At 39.8% G+C, this 27,225-nt stretch overlaps 1 protein-coding gene across 2 annotated transcripts; it reads left to right on the forward strand.

Annotated features, from left to right (window-relative positions):
- Positions 1-5,922: 5,922 nt before the first annotated feature.
- LOC117557731 (TBC1 domain family member 15-like) lies at positions 5,923-25,757 on the forward strand (the record flags this gene model as incomplete). 2 transcript variants are annotated; one of them, XM_034233700.1, is given in 9 exon segments in its annotated part: positions 5,923-6,026; positions 6,157-6,251; positions 6,502-6,618; positions 14,849-14,949; positions 19,668-19,767; positions 19,851-19,948; positions 24,890-25,006; positions 25,132-25,218; positions 25,458-25,757. In XM_034233700.1, coding segments are annotated over 9 exon segments (972 nt in total), but the record flags the coding sequence as incomplete, so codon positions are not given.
- Positions 25,758-27,225: the final 1,468 nt, after the last annotated feature.

The following is a 27,225-nucleotide window of genomic DNA, read 5'->3' on the forward strand; positions in this document are numbered from 1 at the left end:
ATTCATTGTGTATGAACTGCGTATGATTCATTGTGTGTGAACTGAGTATGATTCATTGTGTATGAACTGTATGATTCATTGTGGTGTGAACTGAGTATGATTCATTGTGTATGAACTGAGTGTGATTCATTGTGTATGAACTGAGTGTGATTCATTGTGTATGAACTGAGTATGATTCATTGTGTGTGAACTGAGTGTGATTCATTGTGTATGAACTGAGTATGATTCATTGTGTATGAACTGAGTGTGATTCATTGTGTATGAACTGAGTATGATTCATTGTGTATGAACTGAGTGTGATTCATTGTGTATGAACTGAGTATGATTCATTGTGTATGAACTGAGTATGATTCATTGTGTATGAACTGAGTGTGATTCATTGTGTATGAACTGATTAGATTCATTGTGTATGAACTGAGTGTGATTCATTGTGTGTGAACTGAGTATGATTCATTGTGTGTATGAACTGAGTATGATTCATTGTGTATGAACTGAGTGTGATTCATTGTGTATGAACTGAGTATGATTCATTGTGTATGAACTGAGTGTGATTCATTGTGTATGAACTGAGTGTGATTCATTGTGTGTGTGAACTGAGTATGATTCATTGTGTATGAACTGAGTATGATTCATTGTGTATGAACTGAGTATGATTCATTGTGTGTGAACTGAGTGTGATTCATTGTGTGTGAACTGAGTATGATTCATTGTGTATGAACTGAGTGTGATTCATTGTGTATGAACTGAGTGTGATTCATTGTGTATGAACTGAGTGTGATTCATTGTGTATGAACTGAGTATGATTCATTGTGTATGAACTGAGTGTGATTCATTGTGTATGAACTGAGTGTGATTCATTGTGTATGAACTGAGTGTGATTCATTGTGTATGAACTGAGTGTGATTCATTGTGTATGAACTGAGTATGATTCATTGTGTATGAACTGAGTGTGATTCATTGTGTATGAACTGAGTGTGATTCATTGTGTATGAACTGAGTATGATTCATTGTGTATGAACTGAGTATGATTCATTGTGTATGAACTGAGTGTGATTCATTGTGTATGACTGTATGATTCATTGTGTGTGAACTGAGTATGATTCATTGTGTATGAACTGAGTATTATTCATTGTGTATGAACTGAGTGTGATTCATTGTGTATGAACTGAGTGTGATTCATTGTGTATGAACTGAGTGTGATTCATTGTGTATGAACTGAGTATGATTCATTGTGTGTGAACTGAGTATGATTCATTGTGTATGAACTGAGTATGATTCATTGTGTATGAACTGAGTGTGATTCATTGTGTATGAACTGAGTATGATTCATTGTGTATGAACTGAGTATGATTCATTGTGTATGAACTGAGTGTGATTCATTGTGTATGAACTGAGTATGATTCATTGTGTATGAACTGAGTATGATTCATTGTGTATGAACTGAGTATGATTCATTGTGTGTGAACTGAGTATGATTCATTGTGTATGAACTGAGTGTGATTCATTGTGTGTGAACTGAGTGTGATTCATTGTGTATGAACTGAGTATGATTCATTGTGTGTGAACTGAGTGTGATTCATTGTGTATGAACTGAGTGTGATTCATTGTGTGTGTGAACTGAGTATGATTCATTGTGTATGAACTGAGTGTGATTCATTGTGTATGAACTGAGTGTGATTCATTGTGTATGAACTGAGTATGATTCATTGTGTATGAACTGAGTGTGATTCATTGTGTGTGAACTGAGTGTGATTCATTGTGTGTGTGAACTGAGTATGATTCATTGTGTATGAACTGAGTATGATTCATTGTGTATGAACTGAGTGTGATTCATTGTGTATGAACTGAGTATGATTCATTGTGTATGAACTGAGTGTGATTCATTGTGTGTGAACTGAGTGTGATTCATTGTGTGTGAACTGAGTGTGATTCATTGTGTATGAACTGAGTATGATTCATTGTGTATGAACTGAGTGTGATTCATTGTGTGTGAACTGAGTGTGATTCATTGTGTATGAACTGAGTGTGATTCATTGTGTATGAACTGAGTGTGATTCATTGTGTGTGAACTGAGTGTGATTCATTGTGTATGAACTGAGTGTGATTCATTGTGTATGAACTGAGTATGATTCATTGTGTGTATGAACTGAGTATGATTCATTGTGTATGAACTGAGTGTGATTCATTGTGTGTGAACTGAGTGTGATTCATTGTGTATGAACTGAGTGTGATTCATTGTGTATGAACTGAGTGTGATTCATTGTGTGTATGAACTGAGTATGATTCATTGTGTATGAACTGAGTATGATTCATTGTGTATGAACTGAGTATGATTCATTGTGTATGAACTGAGTGTGATTCATTGTGTATGAACTGAGTATGATTCATTGTGTATGAACTGAGTGTGATTCATTGTGTTATGACTGAGTATGATTCATTGTGTATGAACTGAGTGTGATTCATTGTGTATGAACTGAGTGTGATTCATTGTGTATGAACTGAGTATGATTCATTGTGTATGAACTGAGTGTGATTCATTGTGTATGAACTGAGTGTGATTCATTGTGTATGAACTGAGTATGATTCATTGTGTATGAACTGAGTATGATTCATTGTGTATGAACTGAGTGTGATTCATTGTGTATGACTGAGTGTGATTCATTGTGTATGAACTGAGTGTGATTCATTGTGTATGAACTGAGTATGATTCATTGTGTGTGTGAACTGAGTATGATTCATTGTGTGTGAACTGAGTATGATTCATTGTGTATGAACTGAGTGTGATTCATTGTGTATGAACTGAGTATGATTCATTGTGTATGAACTGAGTATGATTCATTGTGTGTGTGAACTGAGTATGATTCATTGTGTATGAACTGAGTGTGATTCATTGTGTATGAACTGAGTGTGATTCATTGTGTATGAACTGAGTGTGATTCATTGTGTATGAACTGAGTATGATTCATTGTGTATGAACTGAGTATGATTCATTGTGTATGAACTGAGTCTGATTCATTGTGTGTATGAACTGAGTATGATTCATTGTGTGTGTGAACTGAGTGTGATTCATTGTGTATGAACTGAGTATGATTCATTGTGTATGAACTGAGTATGATTCATTGTGTATGAACTGAGTGATTCATTGTGTATGAACTGAGTATGATTCATTGTGTAGAACTGAGTCTGAGTGATTCATTGTGTATGAACTGAGTATGATCATTGTGGTATGAACTGAGTCTGATTCATTGTGTTATGAACTGAGTGTGATTCAGTGTGTATGAACTGAGTATGATTCATTGTGTTGAACTGAGTGTGATTCATTGTGTATGAACTGAGTCTGATTCATTGTGTGTGTGAACTGAGTGTGATTCATTGTGTATGAACTGAGTGTGATTCATTGTGTATGAACTGAGTCTGATTCATTGTGTGTGTGAACTGAGTATGATTCATTGTGTATGAACTGAGTATGATTCATTGTGTATGAACTGAGTGTGATTCATTGTGTATGAACTGAGTATGATTCATTGTGTATGAACTGAGTGTGATTCATTGTGTATGAACTGAGTGTGATTCATTGTGTATGAACTGAGTGTGATTCATTGTGTATGAACTGAGTGTGATTCATTGTGTATGAACTGAGTTGATTCATTGTGTATGAACTGAGTGATTCATTGTGTATGAACTGAGTATGATTCATTGTGTATGAACTGAGTGTGATTCATTGTGTATGAACTGAGTATGATTCATTGTGTATGAACTGAGTATGATTCATTGTGTATGAACTGAGTATGATTCATTGTGTATGAACTGAGTATGATTCATTGTGTATGAACTGAGTGTGATTCATTGTGTATGAACTGAGTGTGATTCATTGTGTATGAACTGAGTATGATTCATTGTGTATGAACTGAGTATGATTCATTGTGTATGAACTGAGTATGATTCATTGTGTGTGAACTGAGTATGATTCATTGTGTATGAACTGAGTGTGATTCATTGTGTATGAACTGAGTGTGATTCATTGTGTATGAACTGAGTATGATTCATTGTGTATGAACTGAGTCTGATTCATTGTGTATGAACTGAGTATGATTCATTGTGTATGAACTGAGTATGATTCATTGTGTGTGAACTGAGTATGATTCATTGTGTATGAACTGAGTGTGATTCATTGTGTATGAACTGAGTGTGATCATTGTGTATGAACTGAGTATGATTCATTGTGTATGAACTGAGTATGATTCATTGTGTATGAACTGAGTATGATTCATTGTGTATGAACTGAGTATGATTCATTGTGTATGAACTGAGTATGATTCATTGTGTATGAACTGAGTATGATTCATTGTGTATGAACTGAGTATGATTCATTGTGTGTGAACTGAGTGTGATTCATTGTGTATGAACTGAGTGTGATTCATTGTGTATGAACTGAGTATGATTCATTGTGTATGAACTGAGTGTGATTCATTGTGTATGAACTGAGTGTGATTCATTGTGTATGAACTGAGTATGATTCATTGTGTATGAACTGAGTCTGATTCATTGTGTGTGTGAACTGAGTATGATTCATTGTGTATGAACTGAGTATGATTCATTGTGTATGAACTGAGTATGATTCATTGTGTATGAACTGAGTGTGATTCATTGTGTATGAACTGAGTGTGATTCATTGTGTATGAACTGAGTGTGATTCATTGTGTATGAACTGAGTATGATTCATTGTGTATGAACTGAGTATGATTCATTGTGTGTGTGAACTGAGTATGATTCATTGTGTATGAACTGAGTGTGATTCATTGTGTATGAACTGAGTGTGATTCATTGTGTATGAACTGAGTGTGATTCATTGTGTATGAACTGAGTATGATTCATTGTGTGTGTGAACTGAGTGTGATTCATTGTGTATGAACTGAGTATGATTCATTGTGTGTGTGAACTGAGTATGATTCATTGTGTATGAACTGAGTGTGATTCATTGTGTGTGAACTGAGTATGATTCATTGTGTGTGTGAACTGAGTATGATTCATTGTGTATGAACTGAGTATGATTCATTGTGTGTATGAACTGAGTATGATTCATTGTGTATGAACTGAGTATGATTCATTGTGTATGAACTGAGTATGATTCATTGTGTATGAACTGAGTATGATTCATTGTGTATGAACTGAGTATGATTCATTGTGTGTATGAACTGAGTATGATTCATTGTGTATGAACTGAGTATGATTCATTGTGTATGAACTGAGTGTGATTCATTGTGTGTGAACTGAGTATGATTCATTGTGTGTGAACTGAGTATGATTCATTGTGTGTGAACTGAGTATGATTCATTGTGTATGAACTGAGTGTGATTCATTGTGTGTGAACTGAGTATGATTCATTGTGTATGAACTGAGTGTGATTCATTGTGTATGAACTGAGTCTGATTCATTGTGTGTGTGAACTGAGTATGATTCATTGTGTGTATGAACTGAGTGTGATTCATTGTGTGTGTGAACTGAGTATGATTCATTGTGTGTGTGAACTGAGTATGATTCATTGTGTGTATGAACTGAGTATGATTCATTGTGTGTGTGAACTGAGTATGATTCATTGTGTGTGTGAACTGAGTATGATTCATTGTGTGTGTGAACTGAGTGTGATTCATTGTGTGTGAACTGAGTATGATTCATTGTGTGTGTGAACTGAGTATGATTCATTGTGTGTATGAACTGAGTATGATTCATTGTGTGTGTGAACTGAGTATGATTCATTGTGTGTATGAACTGAGTGTGATTCATTGTGTATGAACTGAGTATGATTCATTGTGTGTGTGAACTGAGTATGATTCATTGTGTGTGAACTGAGTATGATTCATTGTGTGTGAACTGAGTATGATTCATTGTGTGTGAACTGAGTGTGATTCATTGTGTGTGCAGGGACTGTGCCACGCTAAGAGGAAAGAAGCCTGGAAGTTCCTGCTGGGCTTCTTCCCCTGGGAGAGCACCGTGGAGGAGAGGAAGGTCCTGCACAGAGACAAAACGTACGACTTCATGACTCTATTAAATGCAGCGGTATATCATCAGAAAAGTGTTCAATTTTATCATGAGGTCACTTTATGATGTTGTTGTTGTTGTTGTTGTGTTGATGTTGTCGTGTTTCCTGTGTGTTAGTGATGAGTATTTCCGGATGAAGCTGCAGTGGAAGTCTGTGAGTGAGCAACAGGAGAGGAGGAACTCTAAACTCAGAGACTGCAGGAGTCTGATCGGTGAGCACTCAGAGTTGTTATCTACGTCACTCTTTATTCCTCAGACTTCAGTAACATTTTATTTAATGATTTACTGTTTCGCAAAAAGTTTTTTCTTTACTTATTGTTTGTGAACATTTGTTAAGGTTTTAACTTATCCTGTTCTGAAATGTTGATATCAGTTAAATGGACTGCCCTGATAATGTTTCTGTAACCACGGATCCTCCCAGCAGAGAAAGGCAGATCAGTAACAGATATTATCTGCCTGCAGAGAAAGACGTAAACAGAACGGACAGAACCAACAGGTTCTACGAAGGCCTGGATAACCCGGGTCTGGTTCTGCTGCATGACATCCTGATGACCTACTGCATGTACGACTTCGACCTGGGTCAGTTCTCGCACAGCAGATGACCTGCTGCTTACTGTAGGCTGCGAACGCCATCATAACCTGTAAGCTATGAATAGCGCAGGCTTCGCTACGGCGTTCCTAATTATCCTCATTAACCTCAGATCATTTAACATTGTGAACAACTTGTTGAAATCTGCAGGAAAGCTATCGTTAGCTGTTATCAGTTAGCTTTACCGGTATGCTGTTAGCAGTTAGCTGTTAGTAGTTAGCTGTATTCAGTTAGCTGTTAGTAGTAGCTCTTACTAGTTAGCTGTATTCAGTTAGCTGTTAGTAGTAGCTCTTACTAGTTAGCTGTATTCAGTAACTGTTAATAATTAGCTGTTAGTAGTAGCTGTTAGTTGTTAGCTGTATTCAGTTAGCTGTTAGTAGTAGCTCTTACTAGTTAGCTGTATTCAGTTAGCTGTTAGTAGTAGCTCTTAGTTGTAGCTGTTAGTTGTTAGCTGTATTCAGTTAGCTGTTAGTAGTAGCTCTTACTAGTTAGCTGTATTCAGTTAGCTGTTAGTAGTAGCTCTTACTAGTTAGCTGTATTCAGTTAGCTGTTAGTAGTAGCTCTTACTAGTTAGCTGTATTCAGTAACTGTTAGTAATTAGCTGTTAGTTGTTAGTTGTATTCAGTTAGCTGTATTCAGTTAGCTGTTAGTAGTTAGCTGTTAGTAGTTAGCAGTTAACTGTTAGTAGTTAGCTGTATTCTGTTAGTTGTTAGCAGTTAACTGTTAGTTGTTAGTAGTTAGCTGTATTCAGTTAGCTGTTAGTGGTAACTGTTAGTAGTTAGTTGTTAGCTGTTAGTAGTTAGTTGTTAGCTGTATTCAGTTAGCTGTTAGTAGTTAGTTGTTAGCTGTATTCAGTTAGCTGTTAGTGGTAACTGTTAGTAGTTAGTTGTTAGCTGTATTCAGTTAGCTGTTAGTAGTTAGTTGTTAGCTGTATTCAGTTAGCTGTTAGTAGTTAGTTGTTAGCTGTATTCAGTTAGCTGTTAGTAGTTAGTTGTTAGCTGTATTCAGTTAGCTGTTAGTAGTTAGTTGTTAGCTGTATTCAGTTAGCTGTTAGTGGTAACTGTTAGTAGTTAGTTGTTAGCTGTATTCAGTTAGCTGTTAGTAGTTAGTTGTTAGCTGTATTCAGTTAACTGTTAGTTGTTAGCAGTTAACTGTTAGTAGTTAGCTGTATTCCAACCCAGTCTCACGGCATTTTGTGTTTATAGTCACGACATCTAATCTATTGATTCGTGTTCACCAACACGATTTTCCCCTTTTTTTCGTGTCACACGGAACGATTTTAAAAGCAATGTATTTCTATTGGTAGTATGTTTCGTGCCTGCGTCTTTTTGTCCGTTCGGGTCGTGGAAGACCGGAAGCTGTGTGGTTCATAAAAACATGTTCTTACTCAATATCGAGCCACGATTATTGTTTTTATTTTAAATCGTATAATGTTGGACTTTTTTTGTCGTCTGTGAGGAAAAGAAACGGCTCAGAGCCTCAGAATACTGACATCTGTATTTTTTTTAATGATAATTTGTTATTTTTTTCAAAATAACACACTGTTATTTACTCACCAGTAACACACAATTATCCTTGCTTTTATTTATTTGTTTAATTCCATAATCTCGGGCTTTTTTGGCGTCCGTCAGGAACTGAATTTCAAAATAAAAATAACCGGAAACAGACGTAGGCATTTCGAGCATCATTGCGATACACAGCCACTGAACTCATTACCCAAGATCCTCAGCTATGGTTTAAGCTCGCTGATTGGATTGTTTAGCCAGCCGCAATGCACGTTGGGATATGGTGTTAATGCCATATGAAATCAGAAAAACATAAAAAAAAATAAAAAAGTGTGCTTGCTTTTCTCTTTGAAAGTCATCACATAACGGCATTGTAATACACGGTTCGGCTGCATTGTATATTACAGATCTGCCGTAGTTCTTTATTTATAGAGCCCTGATGAGAAGACTTCTGGACAAACTGGAAGAAATGCCGCCGAAACTGAATACTTGACGTGGATCATAAATATATTCAACAATTAAACAACATCTTCAATTTCTCTTCACACAATACGTCTCCTTGCAGTATCAACACTAATTCGGCTGAGTTTTACATTTGATCTAATTCATAGATAGGTTATATTTACACCATAACGGTGCACAGCTGATATAAAAGGACTTGTAGTTTTTAAAGATATTACTGATTTTCTTTGAATGTAAGAATGTAAAGACTGAGTCTGAAATAGTATAGCAATATGCTGTAACATTATGTGAAAGCATGAATAAAACTACACATCTTCGTTCGAGTCCAGTTTTGGATAGTCTGGCGTGGTTTCGTTCCATTTCAAACAGCTGTTTGACGCTCGGCGTAACCTTGGCGCACTGCCACTCCAACATCCAATCCCAGAGCTTGAAGATTAATCACGGGGACTGTAGTCCTAAACGATAGCTGGGGATTATGGGTAGTGTAGTGTCTTCGGCCATCCTAAACTCCGAAATGTTTTTCGGATTTGATATGGCATTAACACCATATCCCAACGTGCATTGCGGCTAAAACATCCAATCAGCAAGCTTAAACCATAGCTGAGGATCTTGGGTAATCAGTTCAGTGGCTGTGTATCGCAATGATGCTCGAAATGTCCCTTTTATAGGCCTACGTCTGTTTCCGGTTATTTTATTTTGAAATTCAGTTCCTGACGGACGCCAAAAAAGCCCGAGATTATGGAATTAAACAAATCAATAAAAGCAAGGATAACTGTGTGTTACTGGTGAGTAAATAACAGTGTGTTATTTAGAAAAAAATAACAAATTAGAAGGAAAAAAATATTTAAAAAATACAGATGTCAGTATTCTGAGGCTCTGAGACATTTATTTTCCTCACGGACGACAAAAAAAGTCAGACATTATACGATTTAAAATAAAATCAATAATCGTGGCTTGATATTGAGTAAGAACATGTTTTTATGAACCCCACAGCTTCCGGTCTTCCACGACCCGACCGGACCAAAAGACGCAGGCACGAAACATACTACCAGAGTTGGGTGTAACGCGTTACAAAGTAATAATATTACTTATGCCGGTAACGGAGTAGTATAACGCGTTACTTTTATAATTCAGTAATCACACTACAGTTACTAACATTGCCCCGACACGCGTTACTTCGTTACTTTTATAAAATAATCACACTCACTGACAGACTAGAGGGGTTTCCGCCGCAGGTTTATATCGGTTTATATACATGTAGGCCTATGTAATCTGCGCGATTTGCGAGACCACATCTCCACGTGCAGTGCTGCATAAACATGGCTGAGTCTTTTCATCTGTGAACTCCCTCAACGCGCCGCTCGCTCTCTTTTGTTGATCGCCCTCTCACGGGTGAACAGTTCAATGTCCCGCTTCATTGTAGGAATTCTGTCTCTACCACTTTAGTTTGACCATCTCTGTTACTAAGTTATGGAATACTAAATACATAAGTAATTAGATACCTTACCGTTACTGCGCTCATAAAGGATGATAAGAATAATGCGTCTTGAACTGGTTTCATTAATTAGTGTCTTGACGTTTCACAGACTGTTAGCTTGTTGTGTGGCTGGTAGCCTATTTTAGAGCATAAAGAAAGACTTGTGTTATGTCTTCCTTAATGCAATAGTAATTGGGGGGCAAGTGGAGTCTCGCAGAGGCAAAACTGTGGCGCGCACACTGTGTGATCTGCCTGTAGGGATGGGCGGGCCGGCCCTGCGAGTAAAGTAACGAGTTACTTTATCTAGAGAGTAACGAAGTAGTGTAATATATTACTTTTTTTTTAAAAAGTAATATGTAATATATTACTTTTTTTTAGTAACGACCCCATCTCTGCATACTACCAATAGAAATACATTGCTTTTAAAATCGTTCTGTGTGACACGAAAAAAAGGGGAAAATCGTGCTGGTGAACACGAATCAATAGATTACATGTCGTGACTATAACACGAAATGCCGTGAGACTGGGTTGTGTATTCAGTAGTAGTAGCTGTTAGTAGTTAGCTGTATTCAGTTAGCTGTTAGTAGTAGCTGTTAGTAGTTAGCTGTATTCAGTAGCTGTTAGTAGTTAGCTGTATTCAGTTAGCTGTTAGTAATAGCTGTTAGTAGTTAGCTGTATTCAGTAGCTGTTAGTAGTAGCTGTTAGTAGTTAGCTGTATTCAGTTAGTTGTTAGTAGTAGCTGTTACTAGTTAGCTGTTAGTAGTAGCTGTTAGTAGTTAGCTGTATTCAGTTAGCTGTTAGTAGTAGCTGTTACTAGTTAGCTGTGAGTAGTAGCTGTTAGCTGTTAGTAGTTAGCTGTTAGTTGTTAGTAGTTAGCTGTATTAAGTTGTTGGTAGTAGCTGTTACTAGTTAGCTGTTAGTAGTAGCTGTTAGTAGTTAGCTGTATTCAGTTAGCTGTTGTTAGTAGTTAACTGTATTCAGTAGCTGTTAGTAGTAAGCTGTAGTAAGCTGTATTCAGTAGCTGTTAGTAGTTAACTGTATTCAGTAGCTGTTAGTAGTTAACTGTATTCAGTAGCTGTTAGTAGTAAGCTGTATTCAGTTAGTAGTAGCTGTATTCAGTTGGCTGTTGTTAGTAGAACTGTATTCAGTAGCTGTTAGCTGTATTCAGTAGCTGTTACTAGTTAGCTGTATTAAGTTGTTAGTAGTAGCTGTTACTAGTTAGCTGTATTCAGTAGCTGTTAGTAGTTAGCTGTATTCAGTAGCTGGTAGTAGTTAGCTGTATTCAGTAGCTGTTAGTAGTTAACTGTATTCAGTAGCTGTTAGTAGTAAGCTGTATTAAGTTGTTAGTAGTAGCTGTTACTAGTTAGCTGTATTCAGTTAGCTGTTAGTTGTTAGCTGTATTAAGTTGTTAGTAGTAGCTGTTAGTAGTTAACTGTATTCAGTTAGCTGTTAGTAGTAGCTGTTACTAGTTAGCTGTGAGTAGTAGCTGTTAGCTGTTAGTAGTTAGTTGTTAGTAGTTAGCTGTATTAAGTTGTTGGTAGTAGCTGTTACTAGTTAGCTGTTAGTAGTAGCTGTTAGTAGTTAGCTGTATTCAGTTAGCTGTTGTTAGTAGTTAGCTGTATTCAGTAGCTGTTAGTAGTTAACTGTATTCAGTAGCTGTTAGTAGTAAGCTGTATTCAGTTAGTAGTAGCTGTATTCAGTTGGCTGTTGTTAGTAGAACTGTATTCAGTAGCTGTTAGCTGTATTCAGTAGCTGTTACTAGTTAGCTGTATTAAGTTGTTAGTAGTAGCTGTTACTAGTTAGCTGTATTCAGTAGCTGTTAGTAGTTAGCTGTATTCAGTAGCTGGTAGTAGTTAGCTGTATTCAGTAGCTGTTAGTAGTTAACTGTATTCAGTAGCTGTTAGTAGTAAGCTGTATTAAGTTGTTAGTAGTAGCTGTTACTAGTTAGCTGTATTCAGTTAGCTGTTAGTTGTTAGCTGTATTAAGTTGTTAGTAGTAGCTGTTACTAGTTAGCTGTATTCAGTAGCTGTATTCAGTAGCTGGTAGTAGTTAGCTGTATTCAGTAGCTGTTAGTAGTTAACTGTATTCAGTAGCTGTTAGTAGTAAGCTGTATTCAGTTAGTAGTAGCTGTATTCAGTTAGTAGTTAGCTGTTGTTAGTAGCTGTATTCAGTTATCTGTTAGTAGTTAGCTGTATTCAGTAGCTGTTAGTAGTTAGCTGTATTCAGTAGCTGTTACTAGTTAGCTGTATTCAGTTAGCTGTTAGTTGTTAGCTGTATTAAGTTGTTAGTAGTAGCTGTTACTAGTTAGCTGTATTCAGTTAGTTGTTAGCTGTATTCAGTTAGCTGTTAGTAGTTATCTGTGAGTAGTTAGTTGTTAGTTGTTAGCTGTATAAGTTAGTAGTAGCTGTTACTAGTTAGCTGTATTCAGTAGCTGTTAGTAGTTAGCTGTATTAAGTTGTTAGTAGTAGCTGTTACTAGTTAGCTGTTAGTAGTTAGCTGTATTCAGTAGCTGTTAGTAGTTAGCTGTATTAAGTTGTTAGTAGTAGCTGTTACTAGTTAGCTGTATTCAGTAGCTGTTAGTAGTTAGCTGTATTAAGTTGTTAGTAGTAGCTGTTACTAGTTAGCTGTTAGTAGTTAGCTGTTAGCTGTATTAAGTTGTTAGTAGTAGCTGTTACTAGTTAGCTGTTAGTAGTTAGCTGTTAGCTGTATTAAGTTGTTAGTAGTAGCTGTTACTAGTTAGCTGTATTCAGTTAGTTGTTAGCTGTATTCTGTGAGTAGTTAGTTGTTAGCTGTATTAAGTTGTTAGTAGTAGCTGTTACTAGTTAGCTGTATTCAGTTAGCTGTGAGTAGTAGCTGTTAGCTGTTAGTTGTTATCTGTGAGTAGTTAGTTGTTAGCTGTTAGTAGTAGCTGTTACTAGTTAGCTGTTAGTTCTTAGCTGTATTCAGTTAGCTGTTAGTAGTTATCTGTGAGTAGTAGCTGTTAGCTGTTAGTAGTTAGCTGTTAGTTGTTAGTAGTTAGCTGTATTAAGTTGTTGGTAGTAGCTGTTACTAGTTAGCTGTTAGTAGTAACTGTTAGTAGTTAGCTGTATTCAGTTAGCTGTTGTTAGTAGTTAACTGTATTCAGTAGCTGTTAGTAGTAAGCTGTATTCAGTAGTAGTAGCTGTTAGTAGTTAGCTGTTAGTTGTTAGTAGTTAGCTGTATTAAGTTGTTGGTAGTAGCTGTTACTAGTTAGCTGTTAGTAGTAACTGTTAGTAGTTAGCTGTATTCAGTTAGCTGTTAGCTGTATTAAGTTGTTAGTAGTAGCTGTTACTAGTTAGCTGTATTCAGTTAGTTGTTAGCTGTATTCAGTTAGCTGTTAGTAGTTATCTGTGAGTAGTTAGTTGTTAGTTGTTAGTAGTAGCTGTTACTAGTTAGCTGTTAGTTCTTAGCTGTATTCAGTTAGCTGTTAGTAGTTATCTGTTAGTAGTTAGCTGTTAGTTGTTAGTAGTTAGCTGTATTAAGTTGTTGGTAGTAGCTGTTACTAGTTAGCTGTTAGTAGTAACTGTTAGTAGTTAGCTGTAGTTAGTAGTTAACTGTATTCAGTAGCTGTTAGTAGTAAGCTGTATTCAGTAGTAGTAGCTGTTAGCAGTTAGCTGTTAGTAGAACTGTATTCAGTTATCTGTTAGTAGTTAGCTGTATTCAGTAGCTGTTAGTAGTAGCTGTTACTAGTTAGCTGTATTCAGTTAGCTGTTAGTAGTTATCTGTGAGTAGTAGTTGTTAGTAGTTAGCTGTATTAAGTTGTTGGTAGTAGCTGTTACTAGTTAGCTGTTAGTAGTAACTGTTAGTAGTTAGCTGTATTCAGTTAGCTGTCGTTAGTAGTTAGCTGTATTCAGTTAGCTGTTAGTTCTTAGCTGTTAGTAGTTATCTGTGAGTTGTTAGCTGTTAGCTGTTAGCTGTATTAAGTTGTTAGTAGTAGCTGTTACTAGTTAGCTGTATTCAGTTAGCTGTTAGTAGTAGCTGTTAGTAGTTAGCTGTTAGTAGTTAGCTGTATTAAGTTGTTGGTAGTAGCTGTTACTAGTTAGCTGTATTCAGTTAGCTGTTAGTTAACTGTATTCAGTAGCTGTTAGTAGTAAGCTGTATTAAGTTGTTAGTCGTTAGCTGTTAGTTCTTAGCTGTTAGTTGTTAGTAGTTAACTGTATTCAGTTAGCTGTTAGTAGAACTACTACTACTACTTAGTAGAACTACTAACAGCTAACTGAATCTGTGAGTAGTAGCTGTTAGTTGTTAGCTGTATTCAGTTAGCTGTTAGTAGTTAACTGTTAGTAATAGCTGTTAGTAGTAGCTGTTAATAGTTAGCAGTTAGCTGTTAGTTGTTAACTGTATTCAGTTAGCTGTTGGTAGTTATCTGTTAGTAGTAGCTGTCAGTAGTTAGCAGTTAGCAGCTGGTGAAGTAAGGTTCCATCAAGTTACATTAAGATGCATTCAGGCACTGTTCGGTATAAATGATTATTGGGCGAACGTGAATTATAATTTATAAAGTTAGCTGTTAGCATTTGGAATTGAGAATTGTGGAATATCACTTGCATTGTTATGGACCTCCTTTTAAGGTACATTTTTTAGCCAATCAAAATATGCCATTCATTTCTAATTATCATGTGAATAATTGTGATTAAATAGTTCCTTGTTTTGACTCGTTTGTTTACATTATTGTAATATCCACTAAACTAAATTGTGTATTAAGTAGTGGTGTGTGCCCTCAGCCGTGTGTATTTTAAGTGTGTGTGTGTGTGTCCTCAGGCTACGTGCAGGGGATGAGCGACCTGCTGTCTCCTGTCCTCTACGTGATGGAGAGCGAGGTGGACGCCTTCTGGTGTTTCGTCTCCTTCATGGATCAGATGGTGAGTGTTAGAGCCAGTATTTAGTTTCTATAAGAAAGGCCACCTAATCGTGACGTCTGTAGCCAACAGAGTATAAAAGACCCCACGGTGCCTCCTCTGAAGAGACAGAGATGGCCAACCTGTCAGAAAGACTTTTAACCGTTCAACTACCCTTTAAGTTATCAAGTTATATAAGCCTTAACAAAGAATACCTAAGTTGTTTATTTGATTTGACTTTTGCCTGTTTGTTTTGAACATTGTAAAGGCCTCTCTTCTTTGTTGCATGTGTAAAAGTTTGTTATTTTATTTTGAGCAAACCCATCGCACAATATCATCCAAACCATCGGAGGCCAAGCAACTCTTCAACTGTGAGTAACACAAAGATAGAGGAAAGAAAACAAGTAAAACATTTCTGTTTAAGGCGTCTAGTGCAGGGGTGGCCAACCAGCCAGAGGCTAAGAGCCACATCAACACTCAGGCACTGATGCGCGTGCACCCCCCCTCCTTCTCTCTTTGGTTCTCAGCCTTTCTCTGTGCTCCTTTACTTCCTCCCCTCTCTCTCACACAGATACAATGAAAATCTAAAACTTTACACGCACACACACACACACACACACCCCCCCCCCCCCACAGAGAGACACACCAGGGTTCATACACTTTTTCACCAATGACTTTTCAATGGCTTCTCCAGGACCTTTACCTAGTTTTCCATGACCAAAGCAATGACTCTTTCTCAGCGGCAAATGAAAATGAGTTATTTTAACATGGAACAGGAGAATAAGCAAAATACAGCGATAGTTAAATGCCATTTACGTTTCATTACTATGCGATACAGTATGTATTATCATTATAGTATTACTATTTCGGCGATTAGATAAAATATAAATTATATTTGATGCAACTTTAGTTACATTTCCATAACTTTTGGAAAGATATTGTTTTCCATAACTTTTCCAGGGCCTGGAATTAGCATTTTGAATTTCCATGACTTTTCCAGGTTTTGAATGACCGTAAGAACCCTGACACACATAGCTCTGCTCCGACAGATTTATTGTAAATGTCACCATAATATTGACAGAAATTGAATCAAACCTCTCCTGCCGGGATTCAGAGGCCAGTTAACATAACAATGAACATTGTGTGCACTCACACAAACTCTCAGTAAACAAAATTGAAAAGGTTTTTTATCTTACTTTAAAAGTGCTTCGTTATTTTTTTGAAAAACTGTGTCTGTTCTTCTGCCTGACTTTTCAAGCTGTTTATCTTCTGCTTGCGAAGTTCCGTACCTTTTGGGGAGTCCTGGTTGATGTTAGCATGGAGTGAGGTGAAATGGCGCTGAAGATTTGAAGCCTTGAAATGGGTTAATGCTGTCTGGCATACACGGCAAAATGGCTTGCAATTGCGTTCGATAAAAAAACATGAACTCTCCCACTCTACTAAAAACGTCCTATGTTCGTCTTCATATTTTCGCTTAGCTGTGCATTTCTTCCCTGCCATTTTAGGATCAAACTCAGTTCATGGTCAGATAGTGTTTAATCAACGATAGGTTTCCCCCCCTCAAAGGTGATTGGTTCACTGCATCGCAGGTATTATTGTGATTGGCTTTTGGGCCACATCAAAATTAGACGCGCTGTTATCCTCTCATACTGACACCGGACACCACACATACACACGTAGGGAGAGCCGGGACGAAAGTAACGGAGCGATTTTATCCGAGAATGAAATTACGTCAGAATGATCAGCACTCAATACTTAACAGACCTTCGATATGAACTGAAGAGCCGCATGCGGCTCGTGAGCCGCGGGTTGACCACCCCTGGTCTAGTGGCTTGATAGAAAAATAAGGAAGGACGCCACGACAGTGAGACTGCAGTCTTTAAACGTCCAGTTTCTGTTCAGAGAAATCTAGAAGGAGGAGGGTGCTGAGTGGACGAGTGTCTGATAGCAACGTTTCTGATTGGCCCGTGGGCGTAAAGCCCGCCCACATTTTAGTAATGTCATCATGACGCAGCAAATTTGGATCAGCTCCGTTGGTCCCCGTTTTTAGAGATGTGGGTACGGAGGAGAAGAGAGGTTTATTTCCTGACACTTTGAGAGTCTCCTGACACACCGGGGACACATGGTGATGTAGAGAAGGCATCAGAAAGTGCATTTTGCATGATAGGAGACCTTTTTAAAGGAGTCAGTTCACTGTATAAGTCATCTTTACACCCAACAGGGATGCAAACTTGTCACCTTTCGGCGAAATTCGCCATTTTGAATCCAAAATAGGTCGTGTGTGTGATTCATGTAGATCTGCAATAAAAATGTTTTTGGGGTATGGGGGGGGTCTGGGACCCGGAGTAATCTGCGGCCGCGATGATGGTCTAGCTTCAGCAGCTACATTAGCTACGGGTGCGTTCGTTAATATTAACTGTGTGGTCCGGAGTGTCCACTGTGGCACAGACTGGACCGCTGGTGAACAGCTGTTAGAACGGGCCGTTCAGGTGTCCAGAGCAGTGCTCCCTGTCGGAGCGGCAAAGCGTGATGTGCACTGAAAAGTTTTTCTGTCGCAATATTATCGTTGAGCTAGCTAGCTAGCATACATTGTCACTATGTGCTAACGTTAGCTTTAGCCTTCGTTTTCTAATAGTTTTTTTCATAGGCTATAAACAGGTGGTATAAGTATAGATCTTGTACTTGAGTAAAAGTAGAAGTACTCAGATCTTGTACTTGATTAAAAGTAGAAGTACTCAGATATTGTACTTGATTAAAAGTAGAAGTACTCAGATCTTGTACTAGAGTAAAAGTAGATGTACTCAGATCTTGTACTTTAGTAAAAGTACAAGTACTCAGGTTTGAGTCAAAGTAGAAGTACCAGAGTGTAGGAACAATCCTGCAATCAAAATGTTCCTCAAATAAAAGCACAAAAGTATTATCATCAAAATATAGTTAAAGTAGCGACAGTAAAAGTAGAAGTACTCAGATCTTGTACTTGAGTAAAAGTAGAAGTACTCAGGTCTTGTACTTGAGTGAAAGTACCAGAGTGTAGGAATACTCTGTTACAGTAAAAGTCCTGCATTCAAAATGTTCCTCAAGTGAAAGTAGAAAAGTATTCTCATCTAAATATAGTTAAAGACAGTAAAAGTAGTCGTTGTGCAGATTGGTCCATTTCAGAATAATATATATGATATGTTTTATAATGATTGATCATGAAAGTGTTCTCAAAGCTGGTGAAGGTGCAGCTAGTCTGAATGGCTTTGTATACTGCAGGGTAGCTGGTGGATTTACTCCAGGTGGAACTAAAGTCTGATTTAACACTTGGTTATATTTCACATCATTCATCCAGATCTGTGAAGTAACTAAAGGTATTAATACATGTAGTGGAGTACAAGTACACCATTTACCTCTGAACTGTAGAGGAGAAGAAGTACACCATTTACCTCTGAACTGTAGAGGAGAAGAAGTACACCATTTACCTCTGGACTGTAGTGGAGTAGAAGTACACCATGTACCTCTGAACTGTAGAGGAGTAGAAGTACACCATTTACCTCTGAACTGTAGAGGAGTAGAAGTACACCATTTACCTCTGAACTGTAGAGGAGTAGAAGTACACCATTTACCTCTGAACTGTAGAGGAGAAGAAGTACACCATTTACCTCTGAACTGTAGAGGAGTAGAAGTACACCATTTACCTCTGAACTGTAGAGGAGTAGAAGTACACCATTTACCTCTGAACTGTAGAGGAGAAGAAGTACACCATTTACCTCTGAACTGTAGAGGAGTAGAAGTACACCATTTACCTCTGAACTGTAGAGGAGAAGAAGTACACCATTTACCTCTGAACTGTAGAGGAGTAGAAGTACACCATTTACCTCTGAACTGTAGAGGAGAAGAAGTACACCATTTACCTCTGAACTGTAGAGGAGTAGAAGTACACTATTTACCTCTGAACTGTAGAGGAGTAGAAGTACACCATTTACCTCTGAACTGTAGAGGAGTAGAAGTACACAGTAGCAGAACATGGAAATACTTAAATGAAGTACAAGTATCTCAAAATTGTACCCACGTATAGTACTTGTTGAGTTTATGAACTTAGTTACTTTACACCAGTGGCTATACAGATAGAAAGACTAAGCCTTGCACAGAGGCATGACAATACATTTTCAAAATGCTCAACAGTGCTGCCTAAATGATAAACTGACTGCTCCACAATTCAAATAAATGCTTTTATATATTTCTATTAGATTTGACTCTTTGGCGTTTCTGTTATTATTACCTGCTTTAGTTGTTCTGACTGCTAACATCCTGTTATTCCTCATTTAAAGCCGATATTCCGTGGGGTCGGGGGGCTCGGATCCTTGTCACCTTTTTCATACCTGATGAGTTTGCATCCCTGCCCAAGTACTTGTGATTAGATAACATGCTTTATGGTATTTTAATAATAATTACTTATTTTATCCCTGAACTAGGCGAAAAAGCTGAATCATACACGTGTTGAAAAATGTCTGTATTGAAACATTATAACACTTTTATTATGTATATATTCTGATTTATATATATATGTGTGTGTGTGTGTGTGTGTGTGTGTGTGTGTGTGTGTGTGTGTGTGTGTGTGTGTGTGTGTGTGTGTGTGTGTGTGTGTGTGTGTGTGTGTGTGTGTGTGTGTGTGTGTGTGTGTGTGTGTGTGTGTGTGTGTGTGTGTGTGTGTGTGTGTGTGTGTGTGTGTGTGTGTGTGTGTGTGTGTGTGTGTGTGTCAGCACCAGAACTTTGAGGAGCAGATGCAGGGTATGAAGACTCAGCTGATCCAGCTCAGCACTCTGCTCAGACTGCTCGACCTCTCCTTCTGGAACTACCTGGGTCATTATCTTATATTTTCTTATGTTACATTATGTATTGTGACATTTTATCAGTGTGTTTTATTAGTGTGTGTGTGTGTGCAGAGGCTCAGGACTCGGGTTACCTGTACTTCTGTTTCCGCTGGCTGCTGATCAGATTCAAGAGAGAGCTCAGCTTCCAGGACGTCCTCAGGCTCTGGGAGGTCAGTGTCTTCTTCTGTGGTGGCTCCATGCACACACCTACACACACCTGGACACACCTACACATACGTACACACACCTGGACACACCTGGACACACCTACACACCAGGGTTTCCGCTAGGATTTTTTCTCGCCGGTCAAATGTCCGGGCAGAATTTATTTTACTGGATACATTTGAAACTTACCGTTTATATTTCAATAATAATAAAAAGAGTTGTGTAGCAGAGTTTCCGTTAGCAGGTAATTACCGGACTATGAGCAGATATGCTTCAGTTTAAAACTCAGTTCACGGGGCTCATTTTTATATTGCTTCAGTTTATAATCGTAACAGATCGAAAAAATTCAGATTCATTTTTCAATAAATGATTCCACAAACAACAAACAACATAATTATTACATTCAAACAAACTACTTGTAGTAGATGAAGTACATTATTCAAAAGTTTACATTAACTTTGAATAATAACACGGGAGAAACGGATGCTCTCTTTTCCCCTCTCCCTCCCTCTCTCTCCTGACAGCCCGTCAGTTTCTCATGCAGCTCGCTAAACAGAGGGCGGGGCTTCAGGTGATTATGCAGAGCTGCTTGTCTCGGTCTGACTCAGCAGCTGATCTGATCTCTCTCTCGCATCTGGTTACACTTCACTCGCGTTTATGTCCATATCGATCAGATCCAGCTCTCCTGATCGTTCTTTATAGAGAGCACCGATCAAACTATTAACAGTGAATATCGGCCGATAATGACCGGTGGCCGATCGATCGGAGCATCCCTAATTATTAACAGACATTTTGACCGGCAGGTTTTGAATTTACCGGTTTTTAATACATTTTACCAGCTAAAAACAACTGGTAATTACCGGCTAACGGAAACCCTGCTACACACACCTGGACACACCTACACACACCTGGACACACCTACACACACCTGGACACACCTACACACACCTGGACACACCTACACACACCTACACACACCTGGACACACCTACACACACCTGGACACACCTACACACACCTGGACACAACTACACACACCTGCATATCAGGGTTTCCGTTAGCCGGTAATTACAAAACCTACCGGTCAAAATGTCCGGTAATAATTAGGGATGCTCCGATCGATTGGCCGGCGATCATTATGTGCCGATATTCACTCTTAATAGTTTGATCGGTGCTCTCAATAAAGGCCGATCAGGAGAGCTGGGACTGATCGATATGGACATAAACGAGAGTGAAGTGTAACCGGAGAGAGATCAGATCAGCTGCTGAGTCTGACGGAGACACGCAGCTCTGATCACCTGAAGCCCCGCGAGCTGCATGAGAAACTGACGGGCTGTCGAGAGACTCCCGTGTTATTATTCAAAGTTAATGTAAACTTTTGAAGAATGTGCTTCATCTGCTACAAGTAGTTTCTTTGAATGTAATAATTTTGTTGTTTGTTGAATCATTTATTGAAAAATGAATCTGAACTTTCGATCTGTAACGATTATAAACTGAAGCGATATAAAAATGACTCCCATTAACTGAGTTTTAAACATCATATCCGGTCAGAGTCCGGTGATTACCTGCCAACGGAAACTCTGCTGCACAACTCTTATTCTTATTATTGAGACATGAATGGTAAGTTTCACATTTGTCCGGTAAAATAAATTCTGTCCGGACATTTGACCGGCGAGAAAAAATTATAGCGGAAACCCTGCTGCATATACCTACACACACCTGGACACACCTACACACACCTGGACACACACCTGCACACACCTGGACACACCTACACACACCTGGACACACACCTGCACACACCTACACACACCTGGACACACCTACACACACCTGGACACACCTACACACACCTGCACACACCTGCACACACCTACACACACCTGGACACACCTACACACACCTGGACACACACCTGCACACACCTACACACACCTGGACACACCTACACACACCTGGACACACACCTGCACACACCTGGACACACCTACACACACCTGGACACACACCTGCACACACCTGGACACACCTACACACACCTGGACACACACCTGCACACACCTGGACACACCTACACACACCTGGACACACACCTGCACACACCTGGACACACCTACACACACCTGGACACACCTACACACACCTGGACACTAGGGGTGTAACGGTTCACAAACATTTCAGTTCGGTACGTACCTCGGTTTTTTGGTCACGGTTCGGTTCGGTACGTTTTCGGTACAGCAGAATTTTTTTTCACAAAACAAATTTATTATTATTAAACTGTGAATAATGTATTCACTCAAATAAATACAAAATATAATAAAATAAACATTAAGGTGCAGCATTTCGATGAACTGAAATAATCTGTATTTGAACTTTACTGTAGGCTACTAGTACTCACAAAATATAAACTATTAGTTTTGGGTTTTTAATTATTATTAAACTGTGAATATTCACTCAAATAAATACAAAATATAATAAAATAAACATTAAGGTGCAGCTTTTCGATGAACTGAAATAATCTGTATTTGAACTGTACTAGTTCCTAAGCAGCCAGCTTGACATTAGGACTTGCTTGTCATTGTATTTTCATGTTTTTTTAAAGAAAGATTAACTTGTCCACATTGCTTGCCGAAAGGGCAGATCTGCTGGCACTAACAATGTCTCCTGATGTGGAGAACACCCTCTCGCTAGGGACAGAGGTAGCAGATACAGCCAGGTAGCGCTTTGCTAACATGGCAACATAAGGATATTTGGCGTTTGTAATAGCTTTGGCTCGGTCTGATCTTTCTGCGAGTGGTGGAGGCTTAAATGCTAGTGGGAGTTGGGTTTGCACTTCAGTCTGTTTTCTTTTGGTACCGGTGATATTCACGTTCGGGTGATGCCTTTTCAAGAGTGTGCAAGTTTGATGTATTGCCAGCCGCGCAACCAATGTTAGTTGAACAATGCCGACAAACAGCTTTGGTTCGGTCCACCTGTCTTTGTCCGTCATCCTTGTACGTAACTGCGAAACCAAAATGTTCCCAAACCGGAGACTTCAATGATGCTGGAGGATTTTCGAGCTCAACTTTATCGGCGTTCGCCATTAATTTTCGACAGTTCCTCAAATTACTGACTACATTTGAACGCATCCCTCTGACCAGCTCTCATAGTATGCCTCTCATCCAATGAAATGACTTGCTCGCTCTATGACGCGTTGAACCCAATGTGAGTAAATTACTCTGAACGCTGCGACGCAGCACCTGAGATTACTTCCAAAAAGTTGTTCACGTTCTCAATTTTTTACGTTTAACGTTATATTCGTTCGGTACACTTCGGTACACACCTGTACCGAACCGAAGGGCCCGTACCGAATAATTTCGGTACGGGTACGTGTACCGTTACACCCCTACTGGACACACATACACACACCTGGACACACCTACACACACCTGGACACACCTACACACACCTGGACACACATACACACACCTGGACACACACCTGGACACACCTGCACACACCTGGACACACCTACACACACCTGGACACACCTACACACACCTGGACACACCTACACACACCTGCACACACCTACACACACCTGGACACACATACACACACCTGGACACACCTACACACACCTGGACACACCTACACACACCTGGACACACCTGGACACACCTGGACACACCTGGACACACCTGGACACACATACACACACCTGGACACACCTACACACACCTGGACACACCTACACACACCTGGACACACCTCCACACACCTGCACACACCTGCACACACCTGGACACACCTACACACACCTGGACACACATACACACACCTGGACACACCTGGACACACCTACACACACCTGGACACACCTACACACACCTGGACACACCTGCACACACCTGCACACCTGGACACACCTACACACACCTGGACACACCTACACACCTGGACACACCTACACACACCTCCGTACATCTGGACACACCTACACACACCTACACACACCTCCGCACACCTGGACACTTACACACCTGTACCTGTGGTGTGTCCTCCTGAGTGCACACCTGTACCTGTGGTGTGTCCTCCTGAGTGCTCACCTGTACCTGTGGTGTGTCCTCCTGAGTGCACACCTGTACCTGTGGTGTGTCCTCCTGAGTGCTCACCTGTACCTGTGGTGTGTCCTCCTGAGTGCTCACCTGTACCTGTGGTGTGTCCTCCTGAGTGCTCACCTGTACCTGTGGTGTGTCCTCCTGAGTGCACACCTGTACCTGTGGTGTGTCCTCCTGAGTGCTCACCTGTACCTGTGGTGTGTCCTCCTGAGTGCTCACCTGTACCTGTGGTGTGTCCTCCTGAGTGCTCACCTGTACCTGTGGTGTGTCCTCCTGAGTGCTCACCTGTACCTGTGATGTGTCCTCCTGAGTGCTCACCTGTACCTTTGGTGTGTCCTCCTGAGTGCTCACCTGTACCTGTGGTGTGTCCTCCTGAGTGCACACCTGTACCTGTGGGTGTGTCCTCCTGAGTGCTCACCTGTACCTGTGGTGTGTCCTCCTGAGTGCTCACCTGTACCTGTGGTGTGTCCTCCTGAGTGCTCACCTGTACCGGTGGTGTGTCCTCCTGAGTGCACACCTGTAACCTGTGGTGTGTCCTCCTGAGTGCACACCTGTACCTGTGGTGTGTCCTCCTGAGTGCACACCTGTACCTGTGGTGTGTCCTCCTGAGTGCACACCTGTACCTGTGGTGTGTCCTCCTGAGTGCACACCTGTACCTGTGGTGTGTCCTCCTGAGTGCTCACCTGTACCTGTGGTGTGTCCTCCTGAGTGCTCACCTGTACCTGTGGTGTGTCCTCCTGAGTGCTCACCTGTACCTGTGGTGTGTCCTCCTGAGTGCTCACCTGTACCTGTGGTGTGTCCTCCTGAGTGCTCACCTGTACCTGTACCTGTGGTGTGTCTCCTCAGGTGATGTGGACCGGGCTCCCCTGTCAGAACTTCCACCTGCTGCTGTGCTGTGCCATCCTGGACTCAGAGAAGCAGAAGATCATGGAGGAGAACTACGGCTTCAACGAGATCCTCAAGGTGAGCAAAACATTATTCAAAATATACAAGAGAAATATCTTAAAAATGTCTTTAAAATATGTAGAAATCGTATCTATGTAATAAATAGCGAGTTATTAAAGGTTGTTCTCATGACTCTTCGGCAGCACATTAACGAGCTCTCCATGAAGCTGGAAATAGAAGAGATCCTTCAGAAAGCCGAAGGCATCGGTTTGCAGATCAAGAGCTGCAAGGTACGTTCAACCTCACTGATATTTCACATTCTGGGTTTTCCTCTGTGTGCCGAGGAAAGACGTTGACATTTTCAGGAAAGTCCGATTTTTGAGAAAAAATACAGATTTTTGAGAAAAATGTATGAATAAAGTTAGAATGTTTAGATTTTGAAACAATAAGTCAGAATGTTGAGATTTGGAGGAATAAATAAAACAGAATTGTGTGAAAGAAGACGTGTTTAAAGTGTATATTCCCTCAGGACCTCCCCGCCTCCATCAGCTCCATCCTGGGCTGGGACCCTCCGGCCCCCCCCCCGGCTCTCAGGACCCCCCAGAGAGGAGCCGCCTGCTCCAGCCCACTCTCCAGAGACAGCAGCGCTCAGAACGGCTGCTCACCGGCCTTCATATCATAAGCACTGCCTCCAGAACAGCAGGACTGTCTATACCACCACAGAAGAAGAGCAGGACTATCTATACCACCACAGAAGAAGAGCAGGACTGTCTATACCACCACAGAAGAAGAGCAGGACTGTCTATACCACCACAGAAGAAGAGCAGGACTGTCTATACCACCACAGAAGAAGAGCAGGACTGTCTATACCACCACAGAAGAAGAAGAGCAGGACTGTCTATACCACCACAGAAGAAGAAGAAGAGCAGGACTGTCTATACCACCACAGAAGAAGAAGAGCAGGACTGTCTATACCACCACAGAAGAAGAAGAGCAGGACGGTCTATACCACCACAGAAGAAGAAGAGCAGGACTGTCTATACCACCACAGAAGAAGAAGAGCAGGACTGTCTATACCACCACAGAAGAAGAAGAGCAGGACTGTCTATACCACCACAGAAGAAGAAGAGCAGGACTGTCTATACCACCACAGAAGAAGAAGAGCAGGACTGTCTATACCACCACAGAAGAAGAAGAGCAGGACTGTCTATACCACCACAGAAGAAGAAGAGCAGGACTGTCTATACCACCACAGAAGAAGAAGAGCAGGATGTAAAAAGGATGTCAGATTATTCAGAATCTTATTTTTGTAATTTGTTGTACCATAGCGTGTCTCATTCCTCGAGCAGAGCGAGTCTCTGAAGCTCCGCTCAGACATTATTCAGCTTTAATAACTGACGCGTGATTATGGTCTGCTTCAGTGTTCACATCTCCGGGGATAAACCCAGGGAACCTCTGACATACCTGAGGTTAAAGCCGGCGACATCACCCATTTACGAGAACAACATAAATACTATCTGAGATTATAAAGTGTTTACAGAAAACCTCTCGGGTCAGAGTGGAGCCATAGACCCTCCATCGCGTCATCATCTCAGAAGATATTTAAATAACCGCTCTGATTATTACCCCGTGGCTGCATCCTCATTATTATAATTATTTGTATTATTTTTTACTGATATCCCGAACGCGCCTTGTGTTGAGAGCTTTAATAACCCTCAGTTGCTCCAGGATCCCTCGGATCAAATCACCCCCACGAAGCATATTATTCATGTTAATGTTCACTCTTAAAGGAACGTCTTGCTCTGTTGGTGCAGATTTACATTTAGGGATTTTTATATTCTATATGACAAGAATGACAAGTATGATTCAAATGTAATTCACTTTTTTAATATTATTTTATACGGAAGAGGAAGATCTGACCGACAGGGATTGGGTTATTTTGTTTTGAGAAAAGTCCGAAATATCTGGGGTTTTACATCAAATGAAATCAAAATGAAACTTTAGTCTCTACGGAAGAGGAGGAGGAAACAAATTGAGATCTGATCCCAAAAGTCAAGACGTTTTTTTCTGGGATCAAAGTCAGAATTGTGAGGAAAAAAAATCGTAATTCTGAGAAAATAAAGTTTTTCTTTTGAAAGTTATTTTTAGTTTTTTTTCTCAGATTAACGTAAAAAATGTGGATAATTGTTTTTTTTTAACAATAAATGTTGGGATGTGTCCACGAGTTAAAACACTGAACAGAACTCAAGATGGTGTCCCTAACCCTCTTCTGTAATCATACATCAAATCACTATAAT

Source organism: Gymnodraco acuticeps, unplaced genomic scaffold (assembly GCF_902827175.1).
Source record: "Gymnodraco acuticeps unplaced genomic scaffold, fGymAcu1.1, whole genome shotgun sequence".
In the NCBI taxonomy this organism is placed as follows: Eukaryota; Metazoa; Chordata; class Actinopteri; order Perciformes; family Bathydraconidae; genus Gymnodraco; species Gymnodraco acuticeps.